The sequence below is a fragment of the Leptonotus elevatus genome, chromosome 2 (genome assembly GCF_054856555.1).
Source record: "Leptonotus elevatus isolate MCC_2025b chromosome 2, RoL_Lele_1.0, whole genome shotgun sequence".
Lineage (NCBI taxonomy): Eukaryota > Metazoa > Chordata > Actinopteri > Syngnathiformes > Syngnathidae > Leptonotus > Leptonotus elevatus.
In genome coordinates, this window is record NC_141240.1 from 40,465,137 (window position 1) to 40,492,584 (window position 27,448).

The following is a 27,448-nucleotide window of genomic DNA, read 5'->3' on the forward strand; positions in this document are numbered from 1 at the left end:
TCAATATATTGTGATAATAGTGAACACAGTAAGCATGAATTATGATCATTTCAATGTTTTCATTTTTTATTTGAATCCAGACATGAAATTGGGCGAAATGAAACAACAAATGTTGAAACAAAATAAATGTTAAATGACCCAAATGAACAACTCTAATACGGATTATTGTCGCTGCTATGTGAAAAACACTTGTGTCCATTTTTGTCCTTTTTGGGGGGGGGGGGGGGGATGAAACTGAATGCAGACATTCAAAAAAACGTAAAAATTGGGAAATAAATAAACGGACGTTTTCCCACAGCAGCGACGATATGTGCACTGAGACTACACAGCGGGCGGGCACATGATTCATTTTCTATGGCACGTATGTTTAAAGGGCAACAATGAACACACTTGGAAGTTCCACTTTGGTCTGGGAGGGAAAAAAAGACGGAACAGCAAGACAGCAACATCTTAGAAGTGCATTGGAATGTCGACCACAACACAAAGCCATTGGACAAAAATCACTCAACGACTTAAGCTTCACTGGAAAAACTGGACGTCATCTTGTCATCATCTGACACATGAACGAAGGCATCGGCCACTTCCGGAAATCATCCTTGTAGTTATCATATTACAATAAAGTCCATTTATCATCATTTTATGGTATGTCATGTGTTTGAGTATTTTTTTTAAATAAAAAATACCTGTCTTATAGTATTATTTTCAAAGGGAATCTAAATATCTTTGCAATTACCCGCAACACTATTTCAATCCTTAGCGCAGCCAAGAAAGTCAGATATCAAAACAGCAACTATACGGCACAGTCAGCAAAAAACACTTTCGATTGTCTTTCACAGTGATAAATATGACTATGTTTCAAATATATCTTTATTTAACATAAAAATACAATTATTTACATTTTTGCTTCTATCTAATATATTTGAAAGATGCTTTATATATTGAGTAATAAAATACTTCAGTCTAGTGCTTTGATGAAAAGTTGAAGTGATGCTGCATTCAAGCCAAGCCAGGCGAAGTTTCTCGGCGCGCGACAGGAAACCTGTGGCAGGTTGAAATGCAACATTTCCATTTAATCCTTGCAAAATGCAATCAATGCATTGACGTCGCCCAATCCTAATAATCGCCTGCGGTTCAGCGCAAGTAAGCGTGTTGTAGCAAGTGCGACTGTGAACTTCATTGCGTCATCAGTTCCAAAGCAGCTGGGAACAAACGCTACCATTAAGAGCTGAGAAACACCCAACAGTTGATGAGTCACCATGTTCAAAACAACATGTTGCGTGTTTACACAACCGTTACAAGCACATAACAAAGCAAAAATAACACAAAAAAAACATGTATGGCACTTCTTTACATGACAGAGGAAAATTGCAATGAAAATTGCCAGGACAATATGAACAAAATGAAATAAATCACTATTGTTGCTATGCACACACAAACAAAGGCTATTGGACAGTTTGACCATATTTTCACAATTAAAAACCGGGACACTACAGTTTTGCTGGAAATCAAATCTACAATAAATTCTCACCAGGAACTATAACAAATTTAATCGCTAGTCAATCTGGGTGTCACTCCCAGCAGCCATTTTCAGTGAAGCAACCCCCTTCGCTCCCGCCAGTTTTACTGGATTTTGACCCACAGAATATTGTGTTCTATTGCTATAAAAACATGGAACCTACCAAAGGAAAGATTATTCTATCTGTTTCCGTTTTGCTGCAATTAGCATTAGAATATAGCTACGTTTCATCATTATTCACAAATCTGTTTAAAACACTGGGGTAAAAAGCTTGTTGCAACATGGCCCTGGCTGATCTCTTATACTCTGCTGCCACCTTTAACTCAAAATGTCAAATATTGCCGTTTACAACTTTAAGCCATTAATACCTTGTTATTTTATGCATAGACCATGTCTACAATTGCACAAAGTTGTGTTCCTAAATCCTAAACAGCCATATTACAAATTTTGAGTTGATTGTTTTTAATTTAATGAGCAAATGTGTTTCAGAATTTTTTTTCCTGATCCGAAAAACGATTAAACCGGTGACTCAAATTCGCGATCCAATCCGAACCGTGGACTTTGTGATCCTTTGCTGTCACCGTCAGTACTTAATCTCTCCAGTCCTGTTTGTGGGGGCGCTAATCCCTAAATGGTGGTAAAGTAGACAGAAGCAGTGGCAAAGAACTGGCGTCGAGACACTATTGTGAAGAAGAATAGTCGGGAAATGTTCACATTCGGAATATCTTGATATACCGTTGAGGAAATGTCTGACAATATATTGAATATCGAATATATCGTGTATCGTTATATTATCATTATTGTGGGTTACATATCGTCACAGTATCGAATCGTGAGTTACCGATACCCGTATCGTCCCACATTGTTTAGACATTTACCAGTACTTAGGCAGTATCTTAGGGTTTGGGGGGAATAGAATCACTGATTTATAGTACATTTCATTACACAGTGAAGGCTATGGAGGACCAAAAATGCAAAATAAAAAAAATAATTTTTATTTTTATTAAAACGGATATAAAAAATGTATGACATTTTCCATATTAATTTTCATTTTATATTTATATGTTGTATTTAATTTTGAATTATATATATTTTTAATCCTTTTTTATTTTCACTTTTATTTATTTTGTATTTTGCCATTTTTGGTCCTCCATAGTATGCTTCACATCCTGTAACTAGAAAAAGTAGAATTTCTGCAGAAATTGCGTGGGAATGCTGTAAGGCGATGGATTTATTTTCAATGTACAGTCGAGGTGGGATTCGAACTCGCAACCTCCTTTACTGGACAATGCACTTTACCAACTGCGGCGCTGAGCAATATCAGAGACCTGGTTATGATGATCAATCGTATGGTTGGAAATAGGCGTAGAAAGTGGGAACATTTCAATGTCGGTCCCATTGAAAACGAATGGGGAAAAATTGATATTTAACATTAAATTGTGCAAATACTGTAAGTAATGTGGAATCAGACGATACGGGTTACGGGATCCGTGAATTTGTGAAATTTGTTGAAATTTGAACGGTGTAAATCGGAAATATTATGTGGGAGTTGTTACACGGCAAAAAAGTGTGGAGAATAAAAATTCCAATAGCAAATGTGAGAATGCTGAAAAGCACATTTAAAAGTAGTTGCAAACAGACTTAATGAGATTTCAAAGCAAAGTAAAGAAATATAAAATAGCTTACTAAAATCACTAAAAGAGTTTACAGTGCATGAACAAGATTTTCCAAAAATACTTTGAAAGACTTTGATCATAGGTATGGGAAAATACCCTAGTTTTTCAATTACTTGGTATGTTTTGAATCTTTCTTCATTTTTGTTATTCACTCACAAAAAGAGCCTTTTGAAGGTGGTTTTGGGGTGTGGCGTATTATACACGAGTGCGTGTTATTCACAGGATTTTTACGGTATATATTTTCCACTTTTTAAATCATGGAAAAATGTGACTGCTTTTTAGCTTTGATAGTTTGATATCATGGGGGTCTACTGGTCGACAAGTTTGCCTCCCAGGTCAGAGGTTTGGGTTCGAATCTGGGTTCCTGCCTTCCATTGTGGACTTTGTTTGGTCTCCCCGTGCTTGTGTGGGTTTTCTACCACACATGGTAAAAACATGCATGTTATATTCATGTTAGACTAAATTGCCCATTACACTGCGAATGCTTGTTTGTCAAAATGTGCCCTGCGATTGGCTGGCAAGCAGTCAGCCGATAGCCGAGTGAGAACAAGCACTAAGGAAATTGGATGCATGGATGGATATTGTATGGCGCTGATGAAAATTGAATGTCATATTGAATGTGTGCAGGCCCCTGATTCTCATGTCTAAGATTTGGTTCATAAGTCAATAATTTCACTGCTCACACTGGCAGAGTCGTCATGTCGGCTGACTTCCAGGTAACTGCGCGAACCGACGGGCCTTGTCGCCATCCCCCGCTCGCAGTCTGGTGTGATGAAAGGTCGCGTGTCATCCACTCCATCCTCCCCCAGATGTCCCATTGATGTTCTCATGGGGTGAAGTGACACGGGACAGGACACCGAGGAAGGGACGTTTCCCACCTCATTCCCGGCCCACCTGTGGCCCTGGTGGGACGGTGTCGGTGGAGCAGTCACCTGCCTGCTAGGCACACTGCTGAGAATGCTGCCCCCCAGAGGCATGGAGGACTCCGTCAGCGCCTCGCTGCTCTCAGAAAACTGAGGGTCACTGTTCCTACGCAGCCAGAGTCCCGGACTGACTCCGGATCCAGGGGAAGGAGATTGCGAAGTTTGGTTAAAAGGATGAAACAAGCTGCCCCCTTCGAAAAGGTGTTCTCGGTGCAGAGCTTCATCGATACTGCGAGTGAGGTTGATGGGAGACGGGGGCCGAAGATCAAACTCGCACATAGAGAGAGAGGTGTCATTAACCGGCTCCAGACTTCCACTGACTGAGCGCTTTGGAGTCAGTCCGAGTGCCTGCAGTCTCAGCAGGGAGCCTGCGGAGCCATCGGACACGCCGCGTTCTGCAGAGCGCCCCCTGTGGTTACGAACTCGGTTGCTATCTTTGACGCACTGTTGTTGGGCAGCTGCTTGATCTTGATTGTGGTTCCTGATGAGACTCTTTGTGATGTCGACTCCGGAACGTTCTTGGCCAGCCCAATTGTTGGGCACCTCTGCTTGACCTCCCGCTCCAACACCGTTACTATCAGACTTTCTGCAAGGTTTCCCCGTCAGACTCTGGACTATCTTGGACCAGCACGTGTGTCTATGAGAGGAGCCTCCAGAATGGCCGGGGGACGGCATGTCTCCCATTGTTCTTCCATCTCCTGCTGCCCCCTCGTCTCTTCCTCTGCAACACTGAGGCCTCCAGAAGACCCACGAAGACAAGAGAAGGAGGCATAATCCCCAGGCCAACTCCAGAAGTCGGGCCCAGAAATGAACCAGCCACCAGCCCCAGTTGAAGCTCATCCAGTCCCCAAGAAGTCCATAGAGCCAAAGGGTAGCATGAAGATGCAGTCCACAGCACAGCGCTCCAACAACCGCACAAACTGCCAGCACCTTTCCAAGAATCATCCCTTCTCTCCTGCTCCCCGTCCAAGCCTTTCTCCTGGCCTCTTCGGCGACTCCAGGGTGCGAAATGGGAGGGCAACGTATTCGTGGAAAGACGTAGAAGAGGAATCCCAGACAGAGACCCAGACCCCAGCACAGGGAGAGAACCTGCAGGGTGACGGGAACCACTGGCGACAGGGCTGGCGAAAGCAGATCTGCTGCCAGCAGCAGAGTGCACTGCAGCACAGCCAACACGGCCACCAGCGGAGGACGCTCCAACGTTGACGGTAAAATAGTCACACCGGCCACCCTCAAGGCCAGCAGGGCCAAGGCAGCCTGCGCCCACACCAGCAAGTGCAGCGGCAAGTTGTAAATGGCCGCAACTGCCGAACGAGGGAGGATTTTCTGTGTCCCGTAGGGATCAATCAGAAAGAGAGATGCCCTAAGTCCTCCCACCAGAAACAACAGGGCGTTGGCCAGGGCCAGAGCCCCCCGATGAGGACAGTTTGAACCTGGGGACAAGATGAGCCCGAGAGCAGACCCGGCAAACAAAAGCAAAAAAAGGCTTGCTGATCCGTAGACATGAAGATCCCATGCAAATGTCAGATTCCTACTCAGGTCACCCCAGTAGATCAGGCTTCCATTTGGGGAGGACTCAGCGCTGGGAGAAGGGGACGACTTAGAAGCTTGATGAGGATCCGCTAACAAAATGGAGGAATTCTTCGGATCACTGAAGCTTGTGTGGGTGACTGGTGCCACGTCGGTAGTCAGGAATGACGGTTTAGCTGGAAATAATAAGGAAAAAAAGAACATTACATACATATTTGAAAATTAAAATATGCTTGCACTAGGGCTGTGCATGAATTGGTGGCGACTCGAACTGAGATGCGAATTAGCCGTTAAACACGAATGCCGAATCCGAATTTTTTTGATTCAAGTGAGAATGAATCATAGCATATTGTTGTGTGTGCTCGTGTCATTCTTTGGAATGTTAGAGTGGCAACACACGTGACATATGTCTGTACAGTCTGTATGCAGTGTACAGCATCGTGTGACGCAAGCTGTTCGAGAGTGACACCGACGCCAAGTGTTTGCGCATTTTATATGAATGTTTAGCCAGATAATGAGCGGATAAAACTGCAATCATTCAATAAAGCCCATCTCGGCAGCGTATCAACACAACTTTGCTGTTGGCCTATGACGCCGTCCCAGCACGAAAGGAGTTTGCAAACTTAGACACTGGACCGGAGAGAAGAAACCCTCCTTGGTTAGCTTAGCGCTAGCTAGCTGATGCGACGAACACGGCTACATTTTAAAACGTTATCAAATGTCATGTTTTGGGTTCTGTTTTCCTTGTGTGTCTCCCTTGGTCTTGTTAAGTGTGTAATCCCGCCCTTCCTCGTGTGATCCAATCAGTGCCCTCAGCCACTTGTGTCTTGCCCCAGGTGTGTCTTTTTTGTGTCGTTAGTCTGTGTATTTAGTCTGCTGTCTCCCCTCTGTCTGTGTCGGGTCATTCTGACAAGATGGGGGAGCTTGAGGACCCAAATGCGGGAATACAGGGCGAGGAGGCAGAGGTTCAATCAAAAAAGGGATTTTAATTTCTACAAAACAAAAAGCGAGATCTAAATTGCAAGGAGAAACAAAACATGGGGGAACACCAATGCAAAAACGGGCAGCATGACATGGGGGAAAACAATGAACCGACCCAGACAGAGGGGAGACAGCAGACTAAATACACAGACACTAACGACACAACAAGACACACCTGGGGAAAGACACAAGTGGCTGAGGGCACTGATTGGATCACACGAGGAAGGGCGGGATCACACTTAAACAAGACCAAGGGAGACACACAAGGAAAACAGAACCCAAAACATGACACCAAAAGTGTAAAACTGTCTGTTGTTGTGTACGGAGATGATTGCGAGGAGTTAAAGTAAGTAAGTTATTTTAAGTTATCTAAAAGGAAAACCGTTGGCTAGAACATCGGCCGCATATGTACACTTCGATATGTTCCCAGAAAAGTGAATATTTTCGTTTTTTTTTAATTTTTTTTACTATAACATGTTTTTACGACAAAAGTACAATTAGTAACCTATTCGAATGGATTCAGTGGTTAAATGGTAAACACATATGCAAACGCTCATTTGGTGTCCAGACATGATCTTATACATATATAGGAAGTAAATTATATTTACAACACCTTTATTTCAGGATATGAAAGTTGACTTTGTTGCTATCTCTCTGATGTTGTATTATCAGGTTGCTATCAGACACTTCTAAGCAGAAGCCATCCTGGCTGTATTCGAACGGCTGTAGGGAATCCAAATCCTAAAACTCTTAAGAGTAAATATCTGAGATGTGGTGCTGAAGCCACTAGAGGGGTGTAGTTCACCATCAGTGTAACAACCGAAGACCATCTGGTCCAATCCAGTCCTATTATACGGCTAACTTGTTATGCAGCTAATCACCTGAGGACTAAATATGATTTCTACAAAGGAAGATAATCAAGTAATCTAATCAAACCTCTAAAGTATAATTGTGAGCCTCATGATGTAACCCACAGCACTGTGAACGCCTCCGACACGAGGTTCCAATAATACCACTTGACAGGGTCGAGAGAACAAATTTGAGCCACTGCAGGAACTACTGGGATATTACAGTCGAGTCATTCCATATATAACTACAATGACAAAACATCAACTATATAATCTCAGATATGATGATATTATGATAATAATGTTCATTAACATAACACGATCATCATGTTCATTAAAGTAGTAATTGCGAGGCTTAATTAGTTTAGTTACGTAATTAATAAGGTCAACATGTTACATAATGCCACAGAGCATTTCAGCGTACCTAAGAACACGGCAACATCCAACCGGATTATACAGTATAGTATGTCTTAATCTGTCGCAATCATATTTGAACACATACCACTTCATTTTTTTTTGTTCCAGCTCTGGGAACGCACAATAGGGTCGCCCATTGACGGACGACTATTTAAAAGACAACAGCTGTGCAATGTCACAGAGTAATTTATAGAGATGTAAGCCTCGACATTTTTTTCATTTTTTGATCTTGATGGATGGCCGCACAAATACGTTGAACAGTAACTTCTTAATTTGGCTAATTGGAGCACGTGACCATCCTGACGAGTCATTGTTGACTTCCAACCGCTTCTTCTTGTTACTTGCACGCGTCTTCGTTGATGTCATACTGTTTTGACTTCCTTCCTTCAGACTATTTTTTTTTTTTACAGGGGTGGGATCTGGACACATTCCACAATGCACAGCCGGGTATGCTTAACGTACCTCAACCCTGGAGTCTTCCCCGAACCACATGCGCCGTTGTAGTGTACCGGACGCACACATGTGGCAATGAACTAATACAAAATGCTGAAAGATGTCTAATGTAGAGTCAATGCCATTACCATGTTGTTCCCTAACAATCGGCCCATGTGTCACACTTTCCCTTTTCCCTGGTTCAGTTCTCAGTCCATCTGCTTTTCATTACCAACTCTGAGTTTCTATAGCTTATTCCTTTACCACACATTCACCCAACCCATTGCTTCTGTATTCCCAATAGTCATCCCCCCCCCCCCCCCCCCCGAACTCCCTTTCCTCTTGTATGATTGTTTGCCAGGGATTCCAGTTATTTCCCTCTCTTGCATCCCACCCTGCTGCCTCCTGCATACTTTCTCCCATCTGGGTCGACCTCACTCTGCTTTTCATATCCTTTGAAGCTTTTCTTCTTGGCCATCACAAAACAAGGTTATTTTAGTTCACTAAAACGAATGAAAACTACAATTCAAAAAACATTTTTGTTAACAAAATAAAATAAAAACGAAAATGCTTTTTAAAAAGCTCAGACTAACTGAAACTACTACTTTTTTTCAAAACAAAACTCAAAGCGAAATCAGAACTAGTTTTCATGAAACTTCCAAAACTAGAATAACCTTGTCTCGAAACTGATTTGTAGGAAAATAGCAGAAAATCTGTGTTGATTGCATTGGAGTGCATTCTTCAAGTACCTGTCGGTGACGGTTGTAACGTTGTCCTTGTTGTGTTTCTCTCCAAATGTGCAGTTTTGTTGTGTTTCTTTGTTGCTTCGGTTGGCGTTTTCTGATTCAACTCGGTAGTTGCAAGCATGCTAGCCGTGGTTGTTACAGCGACTTTCTCTGTAACGGTCTTTGAAAGTGAAATCTTCTTGCTTCGATTGGTAACTGGCTGACTGGGAGTCTGTGGTTGTTTTCCAGTGGAGGCGACTGTGGTGGCGGCGGAGGGTCTGTTTGAAGTCACTGCAGCCGCGGACTCATTCTTTCTGTCACTGGGAAGTATCGAATCACCTGAGAATTGTCAGAAAAATACACAATTGAGAAGTTCAAGTGCTGATATTAACGTACTGTAATTTCCAGACTATAGGCCGCTACATTTTTCACTTGCTTTCGACCCTGCGGCCTGTGGCTAATACAACGGTGCGGCTTATCCACCAGGCCACGAGGGGGCGCACCATAAAGAAAGTGCAAGAGCGTCCGGCAGAGCAAAACAAACCAAGTGAGCCCAAATGGGGTAGATGCCACGGACTTCTGACTTCCCACATCAGCGTCCTTTCCGGTCACTGATGGCCGCGTTCCAACACTCGCACCCCCACCCCTGCGCACCCCAACCGCGCGATCCCGCCCATCGTCGGGAGCGCAGGGCATCTCAACTCTCTGAAATGCTTTGTACAACTGAGACAGACACACTCACACCCGTCGACAAGAACGCGCAATCGAAGGGCACAAAGGCGGATCCGCGAGAACTGGGACGCGGCCCTCGCGTTGCAAACAGGAAACGGAAACAAAGCTAACCAGGAAGTCGGAAGTCCCGCCTCCTCCGTGGCATATACCCCATACAGTAGGAGAGACAGAACATCATTATGGAAAAGAAACAGAGTGCATATGATGCTGCATTTAAATTAAAGGCAATTTTTCTGAGTTTTTTGGTTTTGAGAGCGAAAACAAAGAAGAGAGAGAAGCCGACGAGGCTTTTCTGGGCCTGTTTGTTTCCAACACTGAAGAAGAGGACAATGGCACGAGAATTAGCGGTAATGACGGACGTTTCTGCAATAGTAGGCTGGTTATTTTTGTTACAGTAATGTAGTGTTGTACAGCCGCGTTATTAATGCACCTTAACGCTGTGTTACAGGCAAGCACTTTTAAAAACGGATTTCATTTAGCCATTTGACGTTATTGCCTCGTCAAGCGCTGTAAGTTTTGTTCTGTTGTTATACAGGAAGTCCTCGATTTACGCCATATGCGACCTACGTCGTTTCGACTTTACGGCGCCCGTGCCTCGTCCGTAGCACTTCCTTCTTCGTTAATTTCCCACAGTAATCAGGCAATTTTAAAGTTATTTAAAGTTGTGTTGTTGTTACCTTCAGCAACGGATTTTCATCAGCAAAAAAAAAAGAAAAGGAGCGCAATGATGATGACATGTCAAATCGGTACAATTACCGAATGAACAATACTGAGCTCTTAAAAAATAAATAAATAAATAAATAAAATAAAATAAAAAGCAGGCTCGCCATCAGGCGCGTCACATTTCCGTGTTTATAGCTCCGCTGCGCCGTCCGTTAGCAACGAATGTCCGTGAGGAAACACTAAATATTGGTTCCGGCTCTTCCGGGTCACGCACATGTTTTTTTTTTTTTAATTACTGTATGAAGTATTTTGATGTAAAGACTTTAACTTGAAACAGAAATTTGGGTTACATCGCCAGTGCAGGAACGGAACTCCGCCGTAACTCGAGGACTCCCTGTACTGTACTACTACTGTGACTGCAGGACGTGCGCTGTATTATTTGTGCACCTCACAAATGTTGCTCAGATGGTAATAAATGGGACACTTTGCGTTCACAAACAATCCCCTCTGTGGTAGCGGGAACCCTTATATGCTGATGCGGTAACATTAAAACACCTGCGGCTTACAGTCGGGTGCGGCATTTACATGGAAGAATTGTTCAAATAAATGTACATAAGTTATCCCATATTTACTCTTATAGTATTGCAATTACTATTCTGCAGTGTGACCTATGTTTGAAACATGTGGGTTGGGGTTGTCTGTAAAGTGGGCAGAGCGCAAGAAGCTGCAGTTGCAAAACAGGAACTAAAACCTAACAAGATAGCGGCTGGAACATTTAGCGGTTAAACTGTAAACTTTAACTAACATTTTCTGCGCTAAAGAAAAATGTCTGCGCAATAACTAATATCCGGGATGATTGTGACGTTGCTGCTATGTGCGTCCCCAAATCCTTTAGGGCAGCATCGGCTGTGTAGGGAACGCTTTGTAAAAAAAAAAAAAAAAAGAGGAGGCCCGGCGGAATGTACCCAGAGCGGATAAGAAATTGTAACTAATCACGTTCCGTTCTCCTCGCGAGTATAAATAATTTAAATCTCTCATCTTCCTTCCTTATATATTGTTTATTAAATGTTCTAGGTTAATTAAACCCAACAACAATCATGAGTCTTCCCCAAATGTATCTAGCGCGGCTTATAGTCAGGTGTGCCTTATAGTCCGGAAATTACGGTAAATGACTAAACAGAATCGAGTTCCTCACCTGATAATACAACAGCAGGCGATGTGGTTTGTGATACGGTTTGTGTAGTCAGTACCAACACCGTCTGAGTGGCCACTGATGAATTGTGCACATCAGCTATTTGAGTCTGTGCTTGTGGTTGATACTGTGCCAATTTATCAGTCGCCGTTGGCGCAGGAACGAGCAATTCCTCCTTTTCAAGCATCAGCGTTGTACTACCTGATCCGAGTCCCTGCAAATCACTTGCCTCTTTAAGTAGACTGCTAGTCACCGGTTTATCACCGGAGGGTAAACTGAGCACAGATGCCAAAACGTTTTCCTTCTCCAACGTCCCGCTGAGGGGCGGGCTCGTTGAGTCCACCTTGGGTCCGGTAACGCTCGGCCGATTCGTGTTTGTCCCACGGCGACGTGTCTGAGAAGAAAGAGTTGACGTAGTCGAGGCGGCCGAGCGCATTCTTGGCTCCTGCTGCGCTGCATTTGTTGTTGTCAGCCGATCCCGCGTTGTAACCTTAGCTGGCACGGCGCTGCGCCCGCCGGGAGGCAAAGAGGACCAGTTTCCATCTGTCTGCTTGGTGGCTTGAGAGTCTTTCGGAACATCCAGAGGAGAGAAGGAGGGCGATGTGCCGATGGTGACCCGGGCGTCGGATGGATGGAGGGAGGAGATGAGGAAGCTTACTAAAAGGAGTGGCACGGAAGCCATGGCCTGAGTAGTCAGAAGAGCTTCTTGCTGTTACACCATCGTCACACTTGGTTTCTGTTGATGAAGAAAAAGGACAAACAATTACTACATTTCATAACCCACTAAGAATTGATTTAGAATTAGTTATTGTTATACCAGCAATAGTGTTTGGCAGTACAGTGGTTTGCTTGAGTTCAGATATTTTTTAATGCTCACATGTGATTAAAGTCATTGACTAGTCACTGATGATGTCATTGCTGCTACGCTAACTGCGCTAACTTGGAATTGAATTCAAAATTACAACGGACGTCAATCGCCCAAAAATTTCTTGTTTTGTCAATAATATGTTCTATGCAGCCTCACGAGTCTAAATACTGTATTTTGGTTAATATTGCGTTAGTGGAATATGAGTTAAGCAGCAAAATCCAGCCGTTTTTATCCAACTCAGGGGCGGCCATTTTGCCACTTGCTGTCGACGGAAGATGACATCACAGTTACTCGGGGCTTAGGCAACAACCAATTACAGCTCACCTGTTTTCTGAAGCTGAGCGACGGCCAATCACAGCTCCGCTTCAGAAACGGCTGTGATGTCATCTTCAGTCGATAGCAAGTGACAAAATGGCCGCCCCCTTAAGTTTGGATAAAAACGGCTGGATTTTGCTGCATAACTCATATCCCACAATTGTAACACTAATCAGAATGTCATGTTTAGACTATTGAGGTCACATATAACATATTAATGTCAAGAAATGTTAAAGGTTGACTCCCCTTCAAATGTTTGTATGAAAAAAAAAAATCAATTCGGAATCAAAAGCTGACTCAGAGGTCACGTCATGGTCAGGTCAGTGAAACTCCCGCTGGGACGTCACCAGCAGTCATAGAGGGATGTGTCAAGTGTATGCTTTCACAATACGCAGCAAGTAGAAACAAGTAGAAACAAACACAAAAGGAGGCAGTTGGTTCCATAGAAACAGCCTTTTTCCAGAAGTGTCCAAATTTGCACAAAGGGCACAAAAGTTCACCGCTTTTTAATTCACGTCATCTATTGATGCTATTTCTTTATGTTAATGGGATGACATGCAATAAAGGATATATTAGTAGTAGGGATAGACCGATCACGGCCGCCGATATTCAGCATTCAGCGGACGATAATAGATACATAAAATAAATTTAAAAAAGCTAATTATCAGGTATTTACATTTTCAGAGATTCTGCTGACTGACCCTGGGAACTCTGCACCTTCTGTTTTTGTTTGAAATTAAAACTAAGTGAAATTTTAATACTTGAGATATTTTGAAATTTAGGAAAACTTTATTTACTGTAGAAAACAATAGCAAGCTATTTGCTTAAAGTTTTTTTTAATGTAAATTTTGAAGACATGCTACTGCCCCTGAGGAGATTCCTGAACTTTTTGTTAGATTTTTAAAACACAGATGAAGAAGATTATTTTTTTTTTACTCCAATATTTTACGAATCCCAAAAGTTGCTCAATAAATGTTTGAGAGCTGTAGTTTCAATGTTTTCAAATTTTGATGCCAATATTTTCCCTTTTAGTGAAAATGAATATCGGCGTCCTTAACTACTAACAATCGCTATCGGTCGATCTCTAATTAGTAGTCTGAGTGGTCAGTGTGGCATATTTCATCAAGTATTTGGATAGGAAATGTGTTCAAGGCAGTGAAATACATTCTGTTAAGAGCCCACTGACACAAAGTAACATCTCAAGTGTCAAGGATTACACAATTCTCAAGTACCAAGCAGGTAGCAGCTGCCCTGCCCGCTTCCCCAAAACTCATTTCTGCCCATTTTAGCACTTACGTAAACCTTCCTTGTTCACACTGGCCTCTATCAGTGACTCACAATGGCAGAAACCACCCCAAGGGGCAGAGTCAAGACCGTGCTGAGACTTCAGCGTGAAACTTTAGGAGCAGAAATCACTGCATCCAGTGGGCGTGGGTTTGAGAGTGTGTGCGTGCGTGCAGACCTGCGGGACGACTCATTCTATAGCCAATGACTCACCTCGGCTTCATTCACAGCTGTGACGGCTCACTTGCGTCTTTCACTCTCATGAGATCATTTCAGGGGTTGTTGTTTTTTGGAGTATTCCATATTTGGGAATAAAAAAATGACAGCTCCCACCACAGTCACCAAGCGAGAAATCCACAGCCAGTGGTCAGAAATTCACAATGGTACAATCACCCATGCAGAGAAATGCCGCATATAAGTGAAATGAGTCGACCATGAGCGCAGAAATATACGCATGCCGCATAACGGTAGCCTCTGTGTTTATTTTGCTTCCCGTCTCAGTCACTTCTACTTTCAGGCTTGTTGGCCGGCGTCCAGTTCAACTCCCTTCCTTTTCCTCTTTTCCGTTTCTCTTCCATTTAACCTGAATAATTCCTGCACGCATTGGGCCAGTGAAGATGGAGAGGCAGAAACATGCCCTTTTAGTGGAGTTGCTTTTCAGGACAGGGCGGATAGGCGGGTGAAGCAGCAATGGAATAGCGAAGAAGGCGGAGAAGGCAGAATGATGAGATGAAGCTGACAGTGGAGGGAGAAGATCCGAACGAGGAGAACGAGTAAAGGTTTAAATTTAGAGCAGAAAGGACAGGCTGGTTAAAATAAAATGACAACGAAAGCGCCATTAGGAAACTACAATATAAAATCGGGGTTGCAGATATCTAATTTATGCTTTAAAAATTTTTTTTATCTAGTTGATTAATCAGATAAAAAATGATTTTTGTTCTTGAAGTGGAATTTGAGTTTAAAAAAAAAAGTACAATATTTTCTATGCAGCATCACTAGTCTAAAAACAACATTCTGATTAATATTGTGTTTTTATCCATCTCAGGGGACGGCCATTTTGCCACTTGCTATCGATTGAAAATGACATCACAGTGCCCAAGGGCTCAACTTGCGAACGTCACATGACCAAACCCAGAAAACAGGTGAGCCATGATTGATCGTTACCTGAGCCCTTATGCTACGTTCAGACCGAAGAGAAAATATCGCGACGCTACGCTGGTCTCGCGCGTTGTTTGCCCGCGGAGCTCTCAATGGAATTTGTTTCGCTCAGCGGCGCAACGGAGGAAGAGGAGGGATTGCCGCTTTGGTAGGTGGTGCTAACTTTAGTGTAGCATTGCTAGCTTGCTTCACATTTCGACAATTAACAAGATAAGCCAGAGAAGCCGACCTCCACGCTTCTTCCTCAAATCTACTTTTTGGCCCGGTCCCGGTACACGTAGCTCGCCGTGTCGTATAGCTCCGGGTGCCTGCAAACCGTGACGATCAAGCTATCCTCCATTGCTATGCGACACGTTCTGCAAACAACCGCTTCCTGTGTTTTGTCTGCTGTGTGACATATTTTGGTGACATGGACTATCGCGACACCGATTGGCTGAACGCAAAAGTTCAATTCAGCGCCGCCGGAAAAAACGCCTCCGCCACTGTTGGTCTGAACGTAGCATTAGGCACTGTGATGTCATTTTCAGTCAATAGCAAGTGGCAAAATGGCCGCCCCCCCAACAACGTCGCAAGCCAGCTGACATACCCAAAGTGTGGTTAGCGGCTCGTGCATTGATGAAGAAGATAGGTAGTGGAGAAATGCACAACACGTGACCATCAACACTTGATAGGCAGGGCAGTCAGTATGCGCTTCAGTCGGGTGCAAAGATAGGCTCACGCACGAGAAGGGCCCTCCTCCCTGATCGGTTATGAGGGACCCATTGGGGCTGCCGTCCTCCTCGCCTCTCCGCACAGAGGGAGCGGAATTAAAAATAAAGCCCCTGGTAGCGATGGCCAGTCTGACGATTAAAAACAAATATATATATATATATATATATTTTGTACAGTTACGCGAACTCGCTGAAGTTAGTCTTCAGTGATCGCTAACAGTTAGCAGCTCTGCATTTTGGCGCATAAACACCCATTCACAGTTTTGCAAAATGCTACGAAACGCGATGCGAGACCGCTTATTCGGAGCCTTACTATATAAAATGAGCTAACGTGGTTAGCTTGAGTTGGCAGCTGTGCCACCATTGTGGCAACTTATTTCTAGTGTGGTGCGTGGCTCTGCCGTAACGTCAGTTGGTGTGGAAAAAATGATCCAAGCAAAGATTTTGCTTGAACTTTTTCTGTAATTGAGTTAATCAATTAATTATTTGAGTCCTTTACAAACGTATTTGGCCAATATACTCATGGGAAGTGAAAATGGAGACAATATACAGGAAAGTTGGGAATACTTTTTTCCAGTATTTTATGTCAGTGGGATTTTTTTCAATCTATGTTCTAGTCCACCCCACAGTTGTTTGATGGGGTTGAAGTCAGGGCTCTTTTGTTCTTTTCACATGAAACTTAATCTACCCAAGGAGCATTCTTACACTCGGGTGTCGTCGTTCTGAACAAGGCCCAATAGGGTCCACCTTAACTCCTGATTAATTTATAATTAGGCGGACTTCTATCTATACAGTGTGTGTTGTTACAAGACTAAGATGTTCCATTCCCACTTTCCACTTTGGTAAGTTTCCATTCAGGTACACACGGGCTGACAGCCAAACGTAAACAATATCAACATTGAGGAGTGGCTTTTAATAAACACTTCGCTGTCTTGTTCCAAAGCACTCCAGCATGCACAAGCCTGTGTGTATACGGTACACGAGTGAGATGAACGACTCTCGAAAGCTTCAGAGAAAGACACGCTTCGAGGACCTCCTGAATAATTTTTGTCTGGATCTGCACGTTGAAATGAAACAAAACGGTACCAGCTCCAATCGGAACACATTTCATCCCCAAAGAGAGGGAAATTGGACATTAGCTCCCTTTGTGGCAGTCCGTGGGGGGGGGGGGGGGGGGGGGGGAGAAGGCAGATGGGTGCAGCCAGTCGGAGTATTTTTATCATGTTAGCCCCCTCGGGGGCCAAAGGACACATCATTCTGCTCATTCACTTGCAGAGGGGTGTGCATGTTGCGGAGATGTCGTCACTCTCCCTTGCACAATATGTTCTTTCTCCAGAACAGGAAATGCTTACGGACAATATGGAATAGCTAAGTATTAAGTACCACAACAGGTGCTAATCTCTTAACACAGTATTAATGTCATTTCTGCGCTAATATATTAACGTGAACAGTCGGTGTTGGTTATTTTATATGGAACTGTACAGAAAAGGAGGTGGGGTGTGCATGGAAGACTTTGGAGATTTTTTCCGCCCCTTCCTTGCCAGCGTCCAGATGGCCTGGCAGCCAAATGTTTCCTTCCAGACTAGTGAAAGTTTCATGGCACACACTTTGTTAGGGATTTTTTTTTTTTTAGCAGCAAATATCACAAAATACATCTGTTCTATTTGTAGTATAGAAATGAATGTGATCTTGATGGCAAATGATCATTTGGATATTTGCAGCAAATAATGTAATTTGGTGTCAAGAGTTAAAGGAAATGCTACAACATACGCTCCACGAGCCACACAGAAGCAAATCGGTATTTTATCCCATGAGGAACATTGTTTCATGCACTAGTGAACAAATGTCCTAGCGATACCCCTCCTCCAACACTGTACCCAAAACTGAGCATAGCGATGTTCGTTTAGGTGGCAAATCCAGATCCAGAAAGTAAAAACGTTGCCACAAATTGGCTTTAGCCTCATGTGCTAGCTTGCGAGCTAGCTAGCTTCCTAGCTAGCTCCCATGGTGCTCATTTACCTGCTAGGGAGCTAGCTAGCACCAAGGGCTAAAGTCAAACTGTGGCGAGGTTTTTACTTTCTGGACCTGGATTTGCCACCTCTGAAGAGCACAAAGCAGCCTGAACAAAGACTGGCTGAAGAAAATTGTCACCCAAAAGAACCTTAGAGGTGAGATCACACGTGGTTCATCAAGTTGAATTTGATTTTTGGATGCTTTAATTTGACCTGCTTGACTTTGTTCATGTATTTGAACACATCCACTCGTGTTTGTGTGGGCACCGTTTCACAATTTCTAACCCTAAATTTAACTGTCACAGAGTGCCTCGCACCTAATATGACTCCACACACCTTGTGTTATCAAAATGGCGTTGGGATAAAGTGATAATCTGAATGAAGCATCAAAATAATGTAAAGCGTGCAACATTGGATGAAAGTGGCTGTGTTGGTGTTGAAATATTCCTGCGCTCTCCCCACACACACCAACGTACTGTACGACATGTTTGCACTGCCTTGTGTAAGTGGACACACGAGGCTGTGAAGCGGAATATGCACTGCGAGAGGTGGGGAAATGGGAGGGAGGCTATGTGCGGTTATCTTGGTATGTGGGGTAGTTGGGGGGAGGTCACGGGTACGACCGTTAAAAATTCCACACCTTGGAATAACATGTAGATTGCCTACATAATATTCTCCTGCTTCTCCTATATATATATATATATATATATTTGGGGGGACATATTTGGTTCTCAAAACACATCTAATAATTCAGTTTATGTTACGCGGTTTAAAATCTAGATAAATAAACATATGATTGAATCGACTGCAGTGCTGATAGTCAACTAACCCCAGAGCTGCCCGTTGAGCTTTTAAGACAGCCCAAAGCCGTTTAAAGACGCCTCTCTCGCGGCTGGGGGAGGTGCCGAATCTGCTACCTCAGCCGGCAAGGTCGTGCAGTAAGAAGAGAGGAGGAGACTCCAAACACAACCAATTGTGGTTGCTTTTGATCCCCAGCCCAAACGGACGCCCAGCTTTAAAGTGCTGAGCCCGGTGACATCGTTGAGGCCCTCAGATCAAAGGCCAAATGTCACGGAGGATGTGCTGGTCAGTAGCCTCTGATTCGCCTCCAAACACACAAACACAAACTATATAACCTGCAAATATTGACTCATGATGATGATGGCCATAGAATGTGTTTCCAGAAAACGTCATTGTCTACTAGACATCGTGGCGAGGGAGAGGTGGGGCGAGGTGGGGGTGGCGGCACCACCAAATGGTCATCTCTCTCACAATCAACTGCTCCTCTCTATAGTGGCCAAAAAACGAAATAAGTTGAGTTGAACCACAATGACAGTAAAGTACAAGTAGCCATTCTGTGACCACACTCGTGACTCAAAACACTTCTACAGTGGGTCCACGGGTTTCAAACGTCATTCATTGCGTGACCCCATTTGTAACTCGAAACGTTTGTAAACCGAGGTAATGTTTGCCATCGAAATGAATGGAAGTGCAATTAATCCGTTCCAGTCACGGACCAATATTATTTTCCTCTTATTTTGATCGTTGTGTGTTTATAATTGAATTCTCTGAAATTTAAAAAAGGTGAAAACACAATTTATGAGTGTGTTGGAGAGCAAATCACTGTACAGTTTCTTAACTTTTTCAGGTACAGTGATGATGTTTACTTTGACTGAGGTTACTGCAAGCCCTAAAAGTCTTATAAGACCACCACACCAATACATAGGTCCTATTAACTATACCGTGTAAGGCATTTCCCAATAAGTGTTAGCATTAAGCTGTTTTATGCTATTACTTATACTATGTGTAATTCTCTTTATTTTACATTTAATTCAAGGATTCCAGGAGTTTGTTTGCATGCCAACATCATTTCCACATGATATGGCACAAAGTACAATATTCGAGGTCCCAGGTTTGACGGTAAACTTCAAATGATATTGGCATTAAAAACCCAGTGTGTAGTCCTTGGCACCATCTAGTGGTCAAAGAATAGCATTAGAAGCACACAGGAGTACGCACACCACGGTGGCACAGAGAGACCACATTTGGCAAACCACCACCGTGAGTGACGCCGAAAGACCGAGCGAGCCGGAATTAGCCGGAACAGCTAACAAGAGCGGCTTGCAGGAGGAGCTAGTAAAAAAAAAAAAAACTAGTAAAAGCTGGTGAGAGCAAAGCAGAAAGCGACGGGCCCGAATCACGGGAGGTAGTGAAGACCACCTGCAGGCTCCAGCTGTGGAGGGTAAGCTGCGGTCGACCTATTAAGTCCGACACTCGATGCAACAATTACATTCGTATCCGTGGCAGGAAGATGTCGGCCAAACATGGCAGTTCTAGTAAGGTGAGACTACAGCCATGTAATAGAAATAGTGATTCCTAGACCTACGATTATACTATTTTTTAAAAAAAGTTTATGCAAAACAACATATTTTTTTGCATACTATTGACATAAACAGTTTTTTTTTAAATTAATGAATTATTAGTACACCACTAGATGGCGCTAGGGATCACTGAATGTCCCTTTAATCAGATTGAAGCCTCTTTTTGGAGAACTGGCTAAAATACTGGTTGCTGTGAATTGAGTGGAGTTTGTAACAATCCGTAGTATGGCACCACGCCACATGGTGGCGCCTCTTTGTTTTGTTATGCTGATGGCACTTTTTTTTTTTTTCGTTTTGCCTTTCAGTGTATTTTTGCCACGGACCTGAGCGCTCGTTTACAGAATTGTACATTTTATTCATGACGCGTGATCGCAAGCATCTTTTTTTTTTTGTTCATGTGGACATTCAGCCTATTTTTGCTCCCTACTACTACGTCTATGGCTGTGCTCGGCCAAAACTTTAATTTTCATAAAAATAAAATAAACAAATCACGTGTTCACTGCCACCATACTGAACAGTGCTCGTATCTAACAAAAATTCTCTCAAGTAAAAAAACAAAACAAAATCAGGCGCACATCTGTATCCGAAGGCGCAGTTACTTAGCCTTAGTCTTAGAAAGCGGATTCACACGTTTGCCTTTTTTGTTATGTTTCTCATCAAGCCCTAACTCAGTCCTTCCCAAATCCGCACATTCCCACATATGCAATAAGAATGAGTACGTACAGGTGTTGAACGAGTGGCCCCGCATTCCCAGTGACGCGCCGCAAGTGACCGCGCGAGACAGCTGCTAAATCATGTGCAACCACCAAACACTGTCGGGAAAAGACGCTGCCCACGTCACACGTCCTCAAGTGGAGCTAAAGTCTCACTGCATTGCAGCTGGATGCAATAAAAGGTGTTAAGTGAAGTGTTGTGGGGCAAACATTTGCCATTAAAAACGTTTGTGATGCATTTACATGACAATGTCGTGCAGGGCTTTTAAAAGCACCGGATTGTGTTTAAGGCTAAGTGGAAATGTGCTTTGATGTCGCGATGCTGATCGTGAATAATGTTTTATTTTTCTCAATTGTGACATTTTTAAGATTGCGAGTTCTGGCAAAAGAGAGTCTGCCAGAAGATATCGGACTTCACTGCTTGTTTAAAAAGTCTCCAAGGTAAGCCATTATATTGTAGTAAAAAAAAAAACACACACATGCAAGTCAATACAAAGGCTTCTTCTCTTCTGTCCTCCACTTTACGCAAAAGCCAATTTATACATGAGCAGATTGTAGAAACAAACCGTAAATCTTTGTTGAGCTGCGTTGGAGGAAAGATGAAGCCTTTTTGTCCTGCCAGCGGATCAGGGCGTGTTGTTTTTCTTCTGAATTGAGTTCGTCTGGCGGGTTCTGCTTGATGTCCAGTAGCACATTGGCCCAGTTTCCTCTCCAAATATTCCTGACCGGGTGTCGCATGTGAAGCCTACGCTATGTTGACGCTCGTGTGCGGAAATGACCAAAACTGCCAACATTTAAAATATATAAAAATGGGGGGGAAATGGATACAAAAAATATATATAACTCAAAAATTAAATACAAAAACTAAATATAAATGGAAATAAAAACAACAACATATAAATAAATAATTAAATAACAGTAAAAAAATAAATAAACAAATAAAAACGAGCTTCAAAAAATAAATATAAAATAATGTGGAAATATATATTAAAATAAATATATAAATAGAATTAAATATCAATCAATCAATCAATACACCCTGCTCTCACATTTATTTATTTCATGCTGCAGACGCTATGTTAGGACGAAATGTTATTCAAATGAGGGGGCGGTCCGAAGCCTGTCTAGGGTTGGAGTCTGCTGTTGCAAACTGCCTTTCAATGGTCGAGTGAGCGGGTCGGCGAACTCCATGGAGAACTCCAGCAATGGACGATTAGTCCACTGTCAACAGGTGACAATGGACAAAATAGTCCAGGAAGGGAGCTTGCAACGGCGGAGTGCAACCTTAAGACCGCCCCCTCATTTAAATAACGTTTTGTCCTGACAGAGCGTCTGCAGCATGAAATAAATAAATGTAAGATGTAAGAGCAGAGTGATTTTATTTATTGATATTTAATTCTATTTATTTTGTATTCAATTCCCCCAAAAATGTTTATATTTATATTTTATTTTTTTAATCTATTTTTGTACTTTGAATTATAGTTTTTATATCCGTTTTTATTTTCACTTGTATTTATTTATTCCTAATTGTGGCAGTTTTGGTCCTCCATAGAAATGTTGCACCGCTCCACTTGTTGCTATCGTTTAAGCGTGACGGCTATTTCTATTCTCTGCGCTGTAATGCGGTTTCAATTTCCTGGCTTATTATTTGGGCTAATTTGGTTTCTCGTTCGCTTTAATGAAACCCAAGAAGCTGATGGTTAAAACGGGGAATTGGGACAAGATGTGACAATGAAAACAAACCTCATATTGCTCTCAACTAATAACATTCTTTGAACTGCTTTACAACATCCACCCAAGGTCTATTTTCCATTTTATCGGGCTCTCAGAATAAACTCTATACAAAGTCTCTTGGCTGCACGTGGGCCGTGCTACGTTTCACTTCCCAATATTCCGCCCGTTTGACCTGGGATTGGTAGTCAAGTGCATTTCAACAAGCCTCAGCATGACTAAGTTGGAAAACAACACCCTTCTCAAACTGATGCAGTATAATAGCATAACAACATAAGCAAAAACTTACTGCAGGGGATATTGTACCGGTAATCATGGTGTACCACAAACACAAAATGGCATGCACACCAATATGCACACGTTCAGATATATAATAAAATGTAATATAGCAAATGTATTCTATTTACTAGATTTTCTCAAATTTTAGAAAAACATTTCCCAATGTCTCTCCGATAATGCAATTACAATCAGTGCCATGTGCCCACCCTAAATGCGAGGGGAATTATTAGCTTTGAACATTTTGACGTAAATATTCCTGCTTAATAGAAATGGAAAATTAATAAAAAGAAAGGCTGTGCTCATGCAGGAATGTCACGTTAATGTGACACAGCTTTTGATTGGCCCAAAGGGTATGTGTCAGTTTTATTGTGGACAATATAGTGCTCATCTAAATATAGGCTGTATTGAGATGAGCACTTGCCTTTTTAAATAATGAAATGATGCAAATTAATTTGACCCCAAGTTAAGGTTTGAGAACCTCATTTAGTGGATTAATTGACTGTCAATTGTGTTGAATTAAGCACTTAGTTGAAGCAACGGACTGCAGTACTGGCCTCCAACCAGCAGAGGTGGTATTGATGTCTCAAGTAGCATAATATGTTAGGGCTGCACGATAATGGAAAAACATGTGATATGGGTGTTGAATATTGTGATGTCATCTTTATTAGCTAATGAATGTTTTTTTTCTTTAATGAGCAGGCTCAATGTATTCTTATCTAATTAACTCATTCACTGCCAGGGACGGCTATAGACGTCAAATTCATTTGAACTATTTCTATTAGTTTAACATTTTCCCCACTTTTATTAACAATAGTAGAATGTTTTTATTGTATTAGAACAGATATAAAATTTGTGATTAATCGTGAGGTAACTAGTGAAGTCATGCGATTATTACGATTAAAAAATGTAATTGCCTGATGCCCCTAATTTTTGATAATCTTTTCTTTTTAAAAAACGACAAAAAAAAATACAATTATTTTATTTATTTTATTTAAAAAGAAAATAATTTTAAAAATTAGGGGCGTCAGGCAATTAAATATTTTTAATTGTAATTAATCACATGACTTCACTAGTTAACTCACGATTAATCACAAATTTTATATCTGCTCTAAATGTACCATTTTTTTAAATAGGTTTTCATACTCTTGTTAACAAAAGTGGGAAAAAATGTTAAACTAATAGAAATAGTTCAAATGAATTTATGACGTCTATAGCCGTCAATGGCAGTGAATGAGTTAAGTTATATAGTGTTAGTAATGGCCCTAGATATTGGATAGATAAAAACATATACAATTCCATATGAATTTATATTGTGAAGCCGAGAGAGAGAGAGAGATTACATTAAATAAAATTAAAAATATTTTCTACGTTTACCCATGAATGTTTTGCTTTTGCCACTGTGTTAAATAAAAATAATAATTCATTTAAACTTAAATTTCCCCCATTGCCATGAAGGAAATGTGGTCCATTGCATATCCCTAATATTAATCTATCTTTAATCAACACCTGGGGGGAAAAAAAATAAATTGAATTGGCTTTCACTAAAATATTATTTGATATTATTACAATTCATGGAAGCCCCCCTACTTCTTCCATGCCACCACTTACTAAAAAAATACACACAATTGCAAAAATAGGAACTCACTCAGAAGAGCAATTGGTCAAATGTTGCGGTGAGTACAGTAGTCAGAAATGAACTCCAGTAGTTATTTATGCGCACGACGTACGATTCGTCACATCGCGTCACTGCGCAAAAGTGACGCCGCGCCGCAGATTCTCCGCAAAGAGATATTTGACGTACCTGCCGGTGGTGCGGCTCCTCTGCGGCACGACACCGCTTAGGAGGTGCTGGCTGCAGGAAAAGGGTCCATATAGTCCGCTGATGATTACTGGAGGAAGACGAAGAGGCGCGTTAAATGCTTGGCTCTGCGCTGCTGCGACCAACCGGCTCGACCGTGAGCTCATGAGGAGGACTGGGGTGAGAGGGAGAGAGAGAGAGAGTGAGTGAGGGAGGGAGGGAGGGAGACGCCCCCACCCGCTCCTGCCCCCCCCTCCTGCCCCCCTCACGCAGAGCGAGCGACCGCTGCATCTCTCTCCATATGTCCAACTCTCTATTGTCCACCCCCCTCTCGTAGAAGCACGCCCCGCAGCCCCCCAGCGGGAGAAGGCGATTGCTCACCATGGAACCCGCAGCAGCACATTACGCAACCTTGCCAACCACGCACGCGCGCCGTGAGCTGGTAAAGTGCATCGTGACGACACACACTCAGTGTTACTTTGACTTACGAATTTAATTCGTTCCGTGACCCAACTCGTCACTCGTAAGTACATCAAATCAATATTCCCTATTGAAATTCAGTGAAATGCTCTCAATCCGTTTCAGCCCCTCAAAAATGTGTTGTTTTTTAAATAATGACAAATCACACTGTATTACCAAGCAAAATCTTAGCTCTCCAAGTACCGCCATCAATACCAACAATAAAATATAGTAGCGTATAGTCCAAAGTGTTCACCAAAAACAAGATGGAGGTTAGAACATCAACACTGTCTATAAAAAAAACCTGTATTTAGATCAGTTGTAACAATCCGCAGTATGGCACCGCACCACAAGGTGGCGCCTCCTTGTTTTTGTTATGCCTATGCAGCCTATGCCATCAGTGTACGGACTATATGCCACGGAGGAGGCGGGACTTCCGACTTCCGGCTTTTCACCCATCAACTTTGTTTCCGTTTCCGTTTCCGGTTTGCGACGTGTGGGCCACATCCCAGTTCTTGCGCTTCCGCCTTTGTGCCCCCTGGTTGCGCATTCCCGTCGCCGGGTGCGAGGCTGCGAGTGGTGGACACTTGCTATAAATCCGTTCCCCATGCTTAACTTATTCACTTGCAGCCATTTTGACTGAAGCAACCTCCTTCGCTCCCGGCAGTTTTACTGGATTTTGACTGATTTTGCAAGGCCCACAAAATATTGTGTTCCATTGCTATAAAAACATGGAAGCTACCAAAAGAAAGATTAGAGTCTCTTCTTTCATCAGAAAAAAAAGTATTTTTTCTGTTTTCATTTTGCAGCAACTAGCATTACAATATAACAAAGTTATGTCATTATTCATTCACAAATCTGTTGAAAACACTGGGAAAAAAAGCTTTTTGCAACATGGCCCTGGCTGATCTCTTATACTCTGCTGCCACCTGCTGGGCGTTTTCTTGTAATAACTACCATTGCTTTAAGCCACCTCTTCAGGTCAGAAGCTGCATCAAAGCCTTCTGTATGCTCCAACACCAAAAAAAACATATAAATACGTTTTTGGGAGCACACGAGTTAAGCAGCTACTGGCGCCGAAATTGTTACCGCAAATAGTGCACGGTCACTAAATTCAACACTGTGTGCTCCGATAGTTGATACTAGACACCACCACTCCTACGGCTAACATCACTTGGGCGCTAAACTGCAGCTACGACGACTGCAGACCTACTTTTTTCCACTTCATTCTAATAGCAATGAATCTGAAGCTCGCTTGAAGCACAAAGCAAAAGAAAAAAAAGAAAAGAAGACAAAGCGATGACTCATGACATGAAAATCTCTCGGGGCATTGGTAAGTCAAGGTGCCACATTGTACTATAGTGACATCATCCCACAGAACGACCGTACACTAACCAGGTCAATTTATTTGACTGGTTTACATGCAGCCACGAGGGCGTATTTAAATGTACGTGTTTCGTGTTTGCAAGGGGAAGAGGTCGCTGATACGGCGCGCGTGCATCAGCGGAGGACAAGGTGGAATATGAGCTGTCCTCCATCTTACTGCATCATCACGGTGCACATTGGCCCCGTGCCTGCTTTTCAGCCCCCGCCCGCTCGGTCGGCTTCTGGGGTGCAATAACACTCCTGCAGGGACATGCTGCTGTCGCCGTGGGAACAAATGCACACCGAATCACAAAATTCTCCAGTATACACAAAGCAGGCAAGTCACTGTATTGTGCAAGTGCTGACGACTTGCACAATATCATGACGCACAAAAACCGTGCAGCATATGTAGCAAATTTTCCATCTTTAATTTCGAGAGGTGGCAAAAGTGCTCACACCAGACACGTGCACACATAGGCACTCGGTGGTGCTCAAGCACTTGACCTTTTGCCCTGAAAGGATTCAAAAAATAAAATACTTATTTGCAGCCATTTTTTTTTCTATTTTCATCAATATTAAAAATAAAAAAATACATAAAAATTCTCATTCATTGGCAGCCATTTTCACTGAAGCAACCCCTTTCGCTCCCGGCTGTTTTACTGGATTTTGACTGATTTTTCAAGGCCCACAGAATATTGTGTTCTATTGCTATAAAAACAAGGACACCTACCAAAAGAAAG

The 27,448-nt window shown here is 42.6% G+C and overlaps 1 protein-coding gene and 1 long non-coding RNA gene across 3 annotated transcripts; one reads left to right on the forward strand and one right to left on the reverse strand.

Annotated features, from left to right (window-relative positions):
* Positions 1-39: 39 nt before the first annotated feature.
* Positions 40-25,078, reverse strand: LOC147180035 (proline-rich transmembrane protein 3). Of its 2 annotated transcripts, none has more exons than XM_086068635.1 (4): positions 24,888-25,078; positions 11,639-12,371; positions 9,073-9,387; positions 40-5,821 (listed from the first exon to the last, which is right to left on the reverse strand). In XM_086068635.1, the coding sequence occupies exons 2-4, from the start codon at positions 12,315-12,317 to the stop codon at positions 3,849-3,851; spliced, it is 2,967 nt and encodes a 988-aa protein (XP_085924761.1). In that variant the 5' UTR covers positions 12,318-12,371; positions 24,888-25,078; the 3' UTR covers positions 40-3,848. The 2 variants fall into 2 exon arrangements, with proteins under 2 accessions (XP_085924761.1, XP_085924762.1); XM_086068636.1 differs by lacking the exon at positions 24,888-25,078 and adding an exon at positions 14,316-14,434.
* LOC147180036 (uncharacterized) lies at positions 18,033-25,315 on the forward strand. The gene is made up of 3 exons (XR_015094073.1): positions 18,033-18,138; positions 21,446-21,517; positions 25,222-25,315. It is a non-coding gene; the product is annotated as an uncharacterized LOC147180036 (long non-coding RNA).
* Positions 25,316-27,448: the final 2,133 nt, after the last annotated feature.